We start from the raw sequence: 13,441 nt of genomic DNA on the forward strand, positions 1-13,441 counted from the left end.
CCCTCCCTCCCTCCCTCTCTCTGCCTCTCTCTGTCTCTGTCTCATTGTGTACTGTCAATTGAGAAGTGACCCATAGCTGACCCTCTGGTGGGTTTTCAGAGAAAATTAATCACCCAGGAGCTTGTCTAGTGGCAAGAAGCTGCTCTGTAATCCCAAAGGCCCACAGTTCAAGGCAACCAACTGCTCCTCTTGTGTGACTAACTGCCTCTAAAAACCAACTGGAGGGTCATTGTGGATCATAACAAGTTGTGGCTGACATTGAGGAAAATGAGAATTCTATAGTACATCAGTATGCTCATGTGAAACCTATACCTGTACCCAGAGGCTTTTGTGTGAAGACAGGAATGTGTCAGGGTTGTACACTCTCTCCATACCTATTTACTCTGTATGTTGAGCAAATTATCTAAGAAGCTTGGCTCTATGAAGAGGAGTGTGACATCAGGATTGGAAGAAGACTCATCAATAGCCTGCATTATACAGATAACACAACCTTGCTTGCTGAAAGTGAGGAGGACTTGAAGCATTTATTGCAGAATATCAAAGAATGCAGGTTTCAATATGGATTTCAATGGAATGTCAAGAAAACAAAGCTTTTTACCACTGGAAAAATGGGCTGCATTATGATGAAAGGAGGGGAGATTGAAATTGTCAACAGCTTCATCTTGCTTGGATCCACAACTAATAACTTTTGTACCAGCAGTCAGGTAAGGAGATGTGTTGCAATGGAAAAATCTGAAGTTAGGGACTTCTCAAAATTATTGTGGAGTAATGATGTCATTCTGAGTACTGAGGTGTCTCTGGCTCAGGCCATAGCCATTCTAATTGCTTGCTATGCATCTAAGAGCAGGACAGTGAATTAGGATGACAAAAAAGGAATTGGTATCTTTGAGGTGTGGTGTTGGAGAAGAGCACTCAACATTTCATGGATGGTTAATAGAATAAACAGATATTTTTTTGGAGAGGGCAACCAGAGTGCTTTTTGGAGGCAAGAATGATGAGGCTTTGCCTCACATACTTTAAGCATGTTGCTAGGAGGGGCTGTTCCTTGGAGAAGTACATGATGCTGGGAAGGGGGGAGGGTTGGCAAAGGAGAGGAAAACCCTCAACCAGATGGAATTGATGCTGGGAATTATGAGGATGATACAGGACAGAGCAGGGTTCAGATCTTTTGTTCATAGGGTCCCTCTGAGTCATACTGACTTGATAGAACCTAAAAACAACTACAACAAGTAGTGTGTATAGAACACACTACTTGCCTACATGCAGAAGAGAGAGTTCCTCGGTGACATGGATTGATATAGTAGCTGGTGTAATCATGGTAGGTATTTCAGAGGCAGTGAGATTGGCTCAGGATAGGACAAGTTTCAGAGCTATAGTGCATAGGGTCACTATGAGTTGTGGTTGATTTGACAACACATAACATCATCTATACATATATATATACTTGTTCATCTACTTATATATGCTTTTTAAATGCATATATATACCTATACCTATGTAATTACTCAAATATCCATATGTTTTCTTATTGTCACAAAATTGTGTATGCTGTAGAATTTACAGAAGTTAGCCCTTATTCCTGTGTACTTCTTAGAACTGCACTCTTATTGGATATTGCCTTTACTGTAACTAAATATCAAGAGTCTTTTGTCTACAGAAACTAAATATAATAAGTGTCTTTTGTCTACAAAGTGATACTCCTTCCCCTCCCCCTTCTCATCACTTCATAACTTTAGCCTAGTGATAAGAAGCTGCATTGCAATCTCTAAAAAAGGAGTTTTGAATCTACCAGCTGTTCCATGGAAGAAGGATGGGCAATTTCCTCCTGTGTGACTTACTGCCTCTGAAAACTGGCTTTGGGTCAGTTAGGTGTTATTTCCAACTCAATGGTACACAACAACAGCATGTGTATACTTATTTTTTATTTTCTTTTATATAAATGAGACACCATAATATTTCTCCTTTTGTGATTGATTTGTTGCACTAAGAATAATATTCAGATTCATATATATTTCACAAACTCATCACTATTCTTTATGGTTGTGTCATATTCCAATGTGTGTATGTACCATGAAGTGCACAAAACAACAACAACAACAATCATAATGTGTTTACCCATCCATGTATTGATAGTTATTTAGGTTGTTTCCACATTTTTACTGTTGTGTGTGTAATGGTAAACGATTCTAACACTTACCAACAGTTACAATTAGAGCCATTCGATGTCTTTGATGATAAGAGAGAGTATGAAAGAATGAGATTGTTATCTTCCAGAATATTTCTTTTTTTCTTTTTTTTTTTTTATCTTCCAGAATATTTCAACCTCATTTTTGAAAGAATATCAGAATTTAATTAGAAGAAAAAAGAGGTGTTCTGAGCAGAGGCCATAATGCACACAAGGGTGGGGAGGTAATGCATTTTCAGATTAAAAATACTATACTAATTGGCTATAATGGAAACTAGAGTCAATACTATGGCAGTAGAAAATCTGGAGTGCTGAAATTTAATATTTGCATAAGCAATTGGGACTTAAGAGAGGTACATTTAAATTAGAAAGCCGTTTCTTTTTATGAAAAATGAGCTTACAAGTACCTTAGGAAATTTTATAATATATCACTGAGAAAAACACTCATAAAAGTATAAGGTAGCTGTTAACTATACTCGATAGTTGCAGACGAAATTAAAAGTGTGCAAAGATGATAACACTTTAGAATAGGAAAGTCAACAGAACTTTACAACTGATTCAACTCAACTCATTGTCATTGAGTCAAAATGACTCATAGTTGAATTTCCAACCAGCTGTCAGTGGCTGAAAATTGCCCATTTTTCTTGCATGGAGTAGCTGTAGATTTGAAACACCAGAGATGCACTGCCTTTGAGTTCACTTTGCAATGCCCCATGGACTACACCACTAGAGGTTCCTGCTTAAAGTCTATTAGATAATGATAAAGGCTACTGGGAACTTTGTTACTTTGTTTGACTGTCCACAGATTAGGCAATTAGAAATGCTTGAATTAGAAATAAATACATGAGGAATCCTGCCCTCAAACCACACAATATATGGTACATAGAGAAGCTTTTAGGGATTGTACAAAGTGTCTGGAAATTTGCAGAGAATTTTACCTAATAGAAAAAGGAAAATTTTAGTGAAGAGAGGAAAACAGAGGCAACCTTAGAGATTGGGGAATTCCGTGTGGTAATACAGGTTAGAAGAAGAAAATATGGCAATGAAACAATTTGGGAATTGTTGCATACCGTCAAGTCAGAACTGACTTATAGCTGACCCTCCATTGTATTTTCAGGGAAGGTTAATCATATGAGAGGAGATTGTCCATCCAGCTGGTGGAATTGACATGCCTTCAGCATTGCAAGGTAGCTTCTTGCCACTCAGCTACCAGAGCTCCTTGTTTAAGAGTAAAGATAGTTCATTCCATCTGTATATGTTTCCATCATATATGTAGATTGATGCCAATGTAAGATAATATGGTTTAAATCTACCATCTGCTAGTCTGGCGGAGAAAGATGGGCAATCAATTTTTGTGCAATTTGCTGCCTCTGAACTCTGGCTGGAGGGTCAGTTATGGGTCTGTTCTTACTCTGTTGTTGTTTTAAGTGCTGTCAAGTCATAGACGACTCTTAGTGACCCTATGAGCAAAAGACCTGAACAATAATACAACTTTGATCATTTCTCTAAGTTCATAGTTTCCAGAGGCTATAGTAAAAAACAACCACAACATCATCACAAGAGGGGATTTCTAGTGATCTTGTCTAAGATTGTTGAATGGCTAACCCAAAGACCACATCTCTGGCAATTCAAATCCACTTGCAGCTACACAAGGAAAAGATGGCCAATCTCCTCCCCTGTGATTTACAGCCTCAGACACCTGCTGAAGGGTCAGCTCTGAGTTACTTTTAGTTCCAAGACAATGAATTTGAGTTTGATCCCTACTCTGTAGATATTGAAACATCCCTATATACAGACCAAATTTCTCTGCCACCATGGAATTGGAAACGCATATCTAGATTATAACCTTCCCAAAAAAATTTGTTCTTTTTTAACATGTTTGTTTTCCCCCTGCTTTCTGTTTTGTCATTCACATAATATAGATGAAACAGAAAGTATGAGTGGCTAGTGTTTGGCTTAACAAATTATCACGTAATCTCTCTAAGACTTCCAGAGGTCCTCAAACTGACCTTGATGTCTACAAGTATCTGACAAATGGTTTAATAATTGAGACCAATAAATTAGAGTCAATCACATTCAGTTAGGAGAATCTAACATCTTTATATGCTGAAACAAGCCGACCTGCTTCTGGCTTTGCATTTTTATTGCCCTTTTGGTTATTTTTGCTTTCAGTCTCTACTTTATGTTAGTCTGAGAGTTTCTGACCTTATCAGGACGTCCTGAGATGGACCTGAATAGAAGTTGTTACTACACCTCATTGCTAGAATGTTCAAAAGAGAAAATGATTGGGAAAGTATTTGAAGGTCAGAAGTAAAAGATTTTAGCAACTAACCTTAGAATTTTTTTACCACAATAAAGATGTTATTATTGCTGGGTGCCTTCAAGTTGGCTAAGAATCACAGCCACCCTATGAACATCAGGTCAGAATCTTGCACTCTCCTGCATCATGATCTCCACACTTGTCCCTGTGTCAATCCTTCTTCTTGGGTGTCTTCCTCTCTTTCACTGACCTACCTTTCCCAGCACAATGTCTTTTTCCAAGGACTTTTCAATCCTAGACAATTAGAATACTCCGTATAAATGACGAAAAAATATGCAGCCTATTTAAATGTTACTTTTGAAATTCTCTTCAAGGACAGCTGACGAAATACCAATTTTTCCTTAACTCTGTAGTGCCATAGTATTCATTTCACCCTTCAGTAACCTGATATGCTGAAAAGAGACTGGGCATTAAAGACTTTAAAGTTGGATGACCTCCACAATATTGAGAGCCAGTCTTCAGAGAGCTTTCCTGCCTGATTGAAAAGCATGCAATTAATTCCTATACAAAGGACTTTGGAGTTTTGTTTGCTTTTTAAGAAGTAGCTCCAAGCACTTTGTTCTCTTTTTAAGCTGTTCAGATTGGGTTTGTGAATTCTTGGGGGTTTTTTTCCTGAAAACTGGTTTATTTAAAATTAATTTTTTAATCAAATCCTTAATTATACTTAATCATATTTAAGTTGTTGTTGTTGTTGTTATGTGCTGTCTAGTCGCCTGCTACTCATAGCGACCCTATGTACAACAGCCCTAAACTCCGCTCTGTCCTGTGCCAATCGCACTGTCTCTGACACTCCCATCCCAATTATCCCAGTCACTGAATCAATCCACCTCATAGAGGGCCTTCCTCTCCTGCGCCATCCCTCCACCCTCCCAAGCATGATGTCCCTCTCCAAGGACCGGTCTTTCCTCACTACATGTCCGAAGTAAGTTAGACGGAGCCTCAGAATCCTTGCCTCCAAGGAGCCACCCGGTTTAACCCTCTCCAGGACAAATGTATTTGTTTTCCTAGCAGTCCATGGTATTCTCAGTACTCTTCTCCAGCACCACAGCTCAAAGGCATCAGTTCTCCTTCTATCCTCCTTGGTCATTGTCCAACTCTCTGATGCATAACAGGTGATTGCGAAGACCATGGCCTGTATCAGACTCACCTTAGTCTCCAGAGAGACACCACTGCTCTTCAGCACTTTGGAGAGGTCCCTAACAGCAGACCTTCCCATGGCAATGCGCCTTTTAATTTCCTGGCTGCTGGTGCCAAGACTGTTGACTATGGAGCCAAGCAAACGAAAGCTGTGTACAATCTCAATCTCTTCACCTTCCATCCTGATGCTGCCGATTGATCCAGTGGTGAGAATCTTTGTCTTCTTGACATTGAGCCTCAATCCATATTGTAGGCTGCAGTCCTTGACACTCTGCAGCAGGCGCTTCAGGTCCTCCTCAGTTTCAGCAAGCAGGGTTGTGTCATCCGCATAACGCAGATTGTTGATAAATCGTCCACCAATCCTGACCCCACATTTCTCCTCATAGAGCCCAGCCTCCCGGATAATCTAGTAAATAAAAAATCATGACAGAACTTGTGAAAGTAATATGGAGCTACATATTATCTTCAGAAACTTCCTAGAAGCTTGGAAATAATTGGCATTAATTATTCTGATGGGTAGGAATCTAACACAATTTTACTCAGTGATAATTTTAATTGTCTCCGGAATAGGATTGTCATCTGGTAGTGTAGAGTTTAGCCAATTGTTCTGATAACCCAAAGTCAGTGCCTCTCTGGCAGTTTGAATTCATTATTGCTCCACTGAAATGGGCAATCTCCTCCTATGCAATTTACAGCCTTGAAAAACCTCCTGAAGGGTAAATGAGGAATTAGTTGCATTTGGAACTCAATAAGAAACTCGACACTGACTCATAGCAACTATGCACAATGAAACCTTTTCTGATCCTGCCCTATCTCAATATCACTTCTGTGTTTAAACACATTGTAGTTTTTACTGTGTCAATCCATGTCACTGAGCATCTCTATTTTCCTCCCTGATCCTCTACTTTTGTAAATATGATGTCCTTCTCTAAGTAACAGCCCTACCTGATAATATAAACAAAATATGTAAACTAGCCTTACCATTCTTGATACCAAGAAGTATTCTGGCTGTACTTCTTTTAAGACAGATTGTTGTTCATGGGCCACTGCATATTCAATGTCCTTACTGTTTATGTTTTTGTCTTTTTTATTTTTTAGTACACAGTTTTATTCCATATGTGACACAAAGGTCAATTATGTAATCATTTTACTTGATTAAAATCTCTGTAAAATATTCATATATATAGTAACCACGTTATTGTATCCTGTAGTTCTATGTTTTTGAGTCAGCAGCCTGCACCAGGATTAAGGTTTAACATTCTGAATAGCAGGTTGTATTCATTGTACTTTAAGTAAAACCATAACTTACTAATCTTAGGAAAGTGATTTTCTAGTCTGAAAATTACTGTTTACTTAAAACTATTAATAAGAAATAGTAGGGAGCTCTAATGGCCTTGTGGCAAGAAGCTGCACTACAATCCCAAAGGCATGTAGTTCGAGGCCACAATTTTTTTTTACTCTCCACAGATTGTTCAAAGGGCTTTTAGAGGCCTGCTATTTAATAAGCAGATGGTCAATCCTGCTTCCTCGTGTGCCTTAATTTGAAAACTCTACTAAAACTTATCTACCATGGGTAACCCTTGTGACATTTGACATAGCAGTGGCATAATTTTCAGTTTCACAGCAACCTCTACAAGTTATCTCAGTACAGTAAACTGACAGACAAGTGTCATACCGATTAGAACAAGGTTCTCCCCAAATACAACAAACAGACAAGTTAGTATGTACCTCTAATTACAAATCAGTCTTCATACCAGACTCAGGGTTTTCATCATGTTTATATTTTCTCTTCATATCTATTCAATTTGTTTGCTGAGCAAATTATTTGAGAACCTGGACACTATGAAGAACAACATAATATCAAGATCAGATGGAAGACTAATCAGTAGCCTGTGTTATGAAGATGACACAACCTTGCTTACTGCAAGTGAGGAAGACTTGAAGCACTTGTTTCAGAAGATCAACACATATAGCTTCCAATATGGATTGCATGCTAATATCAAGAAAACAAATTCTTACCACTGGACAGATAAGCAATATCATGATAGATGGAAAAGAAAAGATTGAAACTGTCAACAACTCCATCGTCCTTGGATCCACAATCAAAACCCTTGGTACCAGCAGTCAGGAAATTAGGAGTCATATTGTATTGGGAAAGTCTGCAGTTAGGAACCTCTTCAAATTATTTAGGAGTAGTAATGTCAGTTTGAGAACCACTGATTCAGGTTATGGTTTTTATAATCACTTGTTATGCATCTGAGAGCTGGAAAATTACTAAGGATGACAAAAGAAGAATCAATGCCTTTGAGCTGTGGTGTTGGAGAAGAGTACCAAATATTCCATGAATTGCCAAAAGAACAAAGAAATATATGTCTTGGAGAGGGTGCAGCCAGAGTGCTCTTTAGAGGCAAAGATGATAAAGTTTTGCCTGTCATACTTTGACATGTTGCTAGGAAAGGCAGAGGGACGTGATGCTCAGAAAGGAAGAGGGTTGGCAAAGAAAAGGAAGATCCTCAACCAGGTGGATTGACACACTGACTGCTGCGCTGGGCTTTAGTGTGGCAGGAAGCGTGAGGACGGCTCAGGATAGGAAAAGGAATAGATCTGTTGTTCCTAGGGTCATTATGGGTCGTATTTGGCTCAATGGCACCAAACAACAACAACAACACAGACAATGCCACCATAGTTAAGAAAGTTGGCTGGAATCTAACTTAATTTCAGCTTTCCCAAACATGTATCTAGAAGAACTGTGAGAGCATAAAATAGGAAAAATGATTTATTATTTGGTAATAATGATCTTGTTAACTAATTATAGAATTATTATTTTGATGATATACACTCGTATCCATTTTGAAATCCATCTACAGGAGCTGGCTTCTACAGAAGCTTGGTGGCTAAGACTGGTGAGCATTAAGGTGGAAAGTCGATTCTTTAAGGGGAGTGAAGGGAGGGAATACAGCATCCTAGTTAAAAAGCCTTTAGGTTGGCAGCATGAGGCTGGAATCCATTTTGAAAGCCATCTACAGAAGCTGGTTTCTATAGGAGCTTGGTGACCAAGCTTGGTGAGCATTAAGGAGAAAAGTTGATTCGTTAAGGGGAATGAGGGGAGGTGATACAGCTTCCTAGTTAAAAATTCATTAGGGCCTGGTTTAAATTGTTTTTTGTCAAACATTCTTCTAAGTGTTATAGCACTGATCTGTGCATTCCTGTACAGATGTTGTTGTAATGCTAAACACTGTGATACTGACGTGCCAAATATATTAATGGTTACCCATGGTAAACAGTGTTTGGTAGAGCTTCCCGATTAAAAGAAACTTGGAAGTAGGAGTGGCATCCACTTCCGAAATGGCTTACCTCTGTAAACTCTATGAACAGTGCTCATTTATTTCTTTCATAGGGTCACTATGAGTCATCTACCACTCAACAGCTCCTAACAACAATACTGGTATATGTATGGTTTTAATTCACTCATCTATTGTCTGTTCTCCTTGACATATATTAAGTTTTATCTCACACCTTAAAGTTTAATGGACATTTTTACTTTCTATTAGTTTTCCAGATCAAGAAATTCGTAAAGTAGCAGTTCAACAATTAGACCGCCTCTTGAATGACGAACTCTTGGAATATCTCCCACAGCTAGTTCAGGTAAGAACAGTACAGTTGCAAATAGATTCCAGAATTTTTACTAATAATTCCATCTTAAGATCCTAGTGAATCAACAGTAGATTTAATAAAAGTAATATTGTAATTTGGCAACCAAATCAATAAGTAATAATTCATTTGACAGTATAGGGAAACCAAAAGTATAACAGGAAAATTTAGAAAAGATGTTTTTCCTCTCAAACTATTTTTTTTTTGAGTGGATAAAATGTAAAAAGGAGAAAAGGCCAATTTCATTTAGTAATTAAAAGAAAACTATAATTTCAATGTTTATGATGAAATTTTTAAAAGTATTATATCTATAAAGCTATATTTACATAATAGAATACTATGCAGAACTGAAAAACAAGGAACTCATGAAATATTATGCAAAGTGGATGACCCTAGAGGACATTATGCTGAATGAAATATCTCAGTCACAAAACGACAGATATTGCATAGGCCACCACTGTAAAACAGGACTGACATTAGGGTTGAGGGAAGGTAGAGAAGAAGGGGAGGAATTATGTATGCTGCATTGCAGTGAGGGAGAGAGCTGTTTAAAAGGGATATATGATTGGGTATTATTGTCATGACAGGAGTCCAGAATGAAGGCTGCACATGGAGGGAGGGACTGCATACAAATGACAGAGTTTTTCTTTTACTTATCAAAGAGAAAAGTTAGTTGAGGGGGGGCAAGGAGAAAAGTACAACAATGAATGACTGGGAACCCTAAGTCTGTAAACTTTCATTAAAATTAATAAAAAAAGACAAAAAATGAATAACTATTAAAAGGATTAAATAGATATTTTTTATAAAATAACTATTTGGTAGTTAATTCCTCACATTTTATAAATTTATTGACTTTTCAAGAGGAGTCTTAGATTTATTAAAAACCTTATAAAAGTATCTTCTAAAGCACACATTTTCTATGCATTAAATTAAGACTTAGTGATAAGGAATTGTGCTGCCAATGTAAAGATACATAGTTCAAATCCAGCAGCAGCTCCATGGAAGAACAATGGTCAATCATCTCCTGTGTGATTTACTACCTCTGAAAACCCTCTTGAAGGTCAGCTAATGGTTGGTTCCAAATCAATAGTACAAAACGACAGCAGAGTAGTTTTACAAAAGAATATATAATAATTATATAAATAGTCTGAAAATATGGGCAAAGGCAAGGACTTAGACTAAAGTAAAACATGGAACATGTATTTACTAACACAAGTTGAATTGCTTACATGTGAGATATACTACTATGATGCATTTGTGCTTAAAGTGTCTAAAGTACAGAATATATTCTTACTTGTTTTTATGTTCATATAAGATGATACAGTATTAGTTTGGTAGTTAAAACACTTTACCTTGTAGAATAAGTTTGATCATATATAGAACAAGGTATTTTACTAGATACTTTTTCTGTTGCTGTTTTCAGTGGTAGTATTGTCACATGACTTGAAAGATACAAAATGACAACCAAAGTTCTATTTTTAATCTAAAGATGAGGTTACTTAATCAATTGATAATTGTTTTTGACTTACGTTGGCCTTTCTAGAGAAGTAAATAAAATCAAATGTATTTGGGAGCTCTGGTGGTATAATCCATAAAGAATTTCGTTGTTAAGACAGTGCCTTTCTGGAAATTTGAGTTGTGAGCCACCCTATAGGAGATATATGAGTAATCTCCTCCCATACACTTTATTGTTGTGATGTGACATTGACTCACCTAAGACTTATAGAACCTCTATATATACTTGCTCTGAACCCTGCTCTACTCTGAGCCTGTTTCACTATCTCTGATACACCTAGTTCCATTATCCCAGAGACTGTGTCAATCCAAGCCATCCAGAATCATCTTCTCTTTCAGTGTCCCTCCAGGGATGCACTTACAGCCCCCCAAAACCTGATGGAAGGCCAGCTGTGAGTCACTTCCAACTCAAAAGCAATAAATTTGGTTACGTTGAATGAGGGACAAAAGAGATATTCATCTGAAGGAAATGGATCACACCCTTATGTTATAATGTGTCATCAAGTTGGAACAAATCTAACTCCTGGCTGACTTTTCAGAGCCTATGTAATACCTGAGAGCAGATCTTTCATCTTTCCTTTGCAGAGGAGCTAGTGGATTTGAATCACTTGCCTTTGACTCGATAGCACTACTACTTACCACTAGAGCTCTCTTAAAAACACACGTCCTTACTGAGGCTGCAAACTCCCTAGTGTGGAAATCAGTTACCAGGCTAGAAGCTTTTCCTGATTCACATAGTTGCAGAGACTAACAAATTTAAGATCAACAAGTCAAGTAAGATAGCAGGCTACTAGTTTCTGATGTCAACAAATCAGAGATTAGCAGAAAATATGAAAAGCTGCTGTCTTAAGTACCAAAATCCCAAGGTCAGATGGTGACAAATCAGTTGCAAGATTAAAGTGAAACAAAAATAAACTGGCAATTGCCAGATATGCAGGCCACATTCTTATGGAAACACATTTTCAACTGATTGACTATTCATAGTAAATCTAATTGTACAGGTAATAACATTATTTGATTGTATGAAATAAATGAATACATTTTATCAGTTATTATCAGTCACTATATCAAAACTGCCATACCAGAAAATTATAGATAGCCAAGCTCACATACAACTATAACTATTAGGACTTCCCAATCACCTTCCTGGAGATCACTAAGTATCTCAAAACTGTGTCAGGGCTGTATCCACTCTCCATTCCTGTTAAATTTATATGCAGAGCAAATCATTCAAAATTTTATGCAGAAGAATGCGGCATGACAAAGAAAGGCTCTTAAATAACCTACACATGACACAACTTTGCTTGCTGAAAGTGATGAAGAATGAGATAGTTGGACAATTAGGCACTTCTTTGCAGAAGCTCAAATACTACAGAGTTTGGTATGGATTACATCTCAACATCAAGAAAATAAAATCCTCACCATTGGGTCAACAGGCAAGTTATAAAAAACGTAGAGAAGATTGATGTAGTTAACAGTTTCATCTTGCTTGTATCCACAATCAGCAGGCTTGAAACGGCAGTCAAGAAATCTAAAGATGTGTTTCAATGGGGAAGTCTACTGTCAGAGAACTCTCAAAGGTACTGAAGAGCAATGATGTCAATTTGAAGACTAAGGTGCATCAGATTCAAACCATTGTCTTTTCCATTACTTTCTATGCATCTCAAAGTTGAACATTGACTAAGGATGACAGTAGAAGAATCAATGCCTTTGAGCTGTGGTGTTGGAGAAGGGTACTGAATATCCTATGGGGTGTCAAAAGGAGAAACAAATAAGTCTTAGTGAAGGTGCAGCCAAAGAGCTACCTAGGGAAGGATGATTAAACATGTCTCATATACTTTGGGTATGTTGTTAGGAGAGCCCAGTCCTTGGAAAATGGCATCATGATTTGAAGAGCGGAGAGATAGCATAAGAGAGGAATACTCTTTTTTAAAAAAAAATTTTTGTATGAGTGTACCGTCAAATCAGATCTGACTGGTACAGGAGATTGTCCCTCCTTTCCCAGCAGAGCATCTGGTGGATTCGAACCGTGCACCTCTGGGATTGTAGTTGCAGCTCCTTGCCACTAGGCCACCAGAGCCCCCCTAGGAATACTCTTAAAGAGATGGATTGACACAGTAGCTGAAGCAGTGGACTCAAGTATATCAGGAATGAGAAGATGGCACAAATAGGACAGGGTTCAAGTCTGTTGTTCTTGGAGTTACTAGGAGCCATAGTTGACTCGACAAAATTTAACAACAACAACAGCACTTTCTTGAGGAAAAAAACTACTCCTCCTCTAATATAAGAAATATTCTAAAATCACATATTCTTTACCAGCTAAATATAAACTCAATCTGTATGCTGAAAATTAGAGAGACTGGACTTTATGAAGTAGAATATGGTATCAAGTTTGGAGGAAGACTCATCAACAATCTGGGTTATACAGATGACAAAACTTTGTTCACTGAAACTGAAGAGGACTTGAAACATTTGCTACAGAAGATCAAAGACTGCAGCCTTCAATATGGATTGTATTTCAAGATCACCAAGCAGACAGAAATCATCACTACTGGGCCAATAGGCATTGTCATGATAGGTCTAGAAAATATTGAAGTTGTTGACAATTTTGTCTTGTGTGGATTCAAAATCAA

At 37.7% G+C, this 13,441-nt stretch overlaps 1 protein-coding gene across 1 annotated transcript in view; it reads left to right on the forward strand.

The window, feature by feature from the left end:
• Positions 1-13,441, forward strand: part of PIK3C2G (phosphatidylinositol-4-phosphate 3-kinase, catalytic subunit type 2 gamma) — a 576,625-nt gene that overhangs the window by 166,978 nt on the left and 396,206 nt on the right. The window contains exon 16 of the mRNA XM_006888484.1: positions 9,194-9,287. Within this exon, the coding sequence (XP_006888546.1) occupies positions 9,194-9,287 (94 nt within the window). The remainder of the gene's footprint in view (positions 1-9,193; positions 9,288-13,441) is intronic.

Source organism: Elephantulus edwardii, unplaced genomic scaffold (assembly GCF_000299155.1).
Source record: "Elephantulus edwardii isolate Elephantulus edwardi_28Jun2011 unplaced genomic scaffold, EleEdw1.0 scaffold00067, whole genome shotgun sequence".
In the NCBI taxonomy this organism is placed as follows: Eukaryota; Metazoa; Chordata; class Mammalia; order Macroscelidea; family Macroscelididae; genus Elephantulus; species Elephantulus edwardii.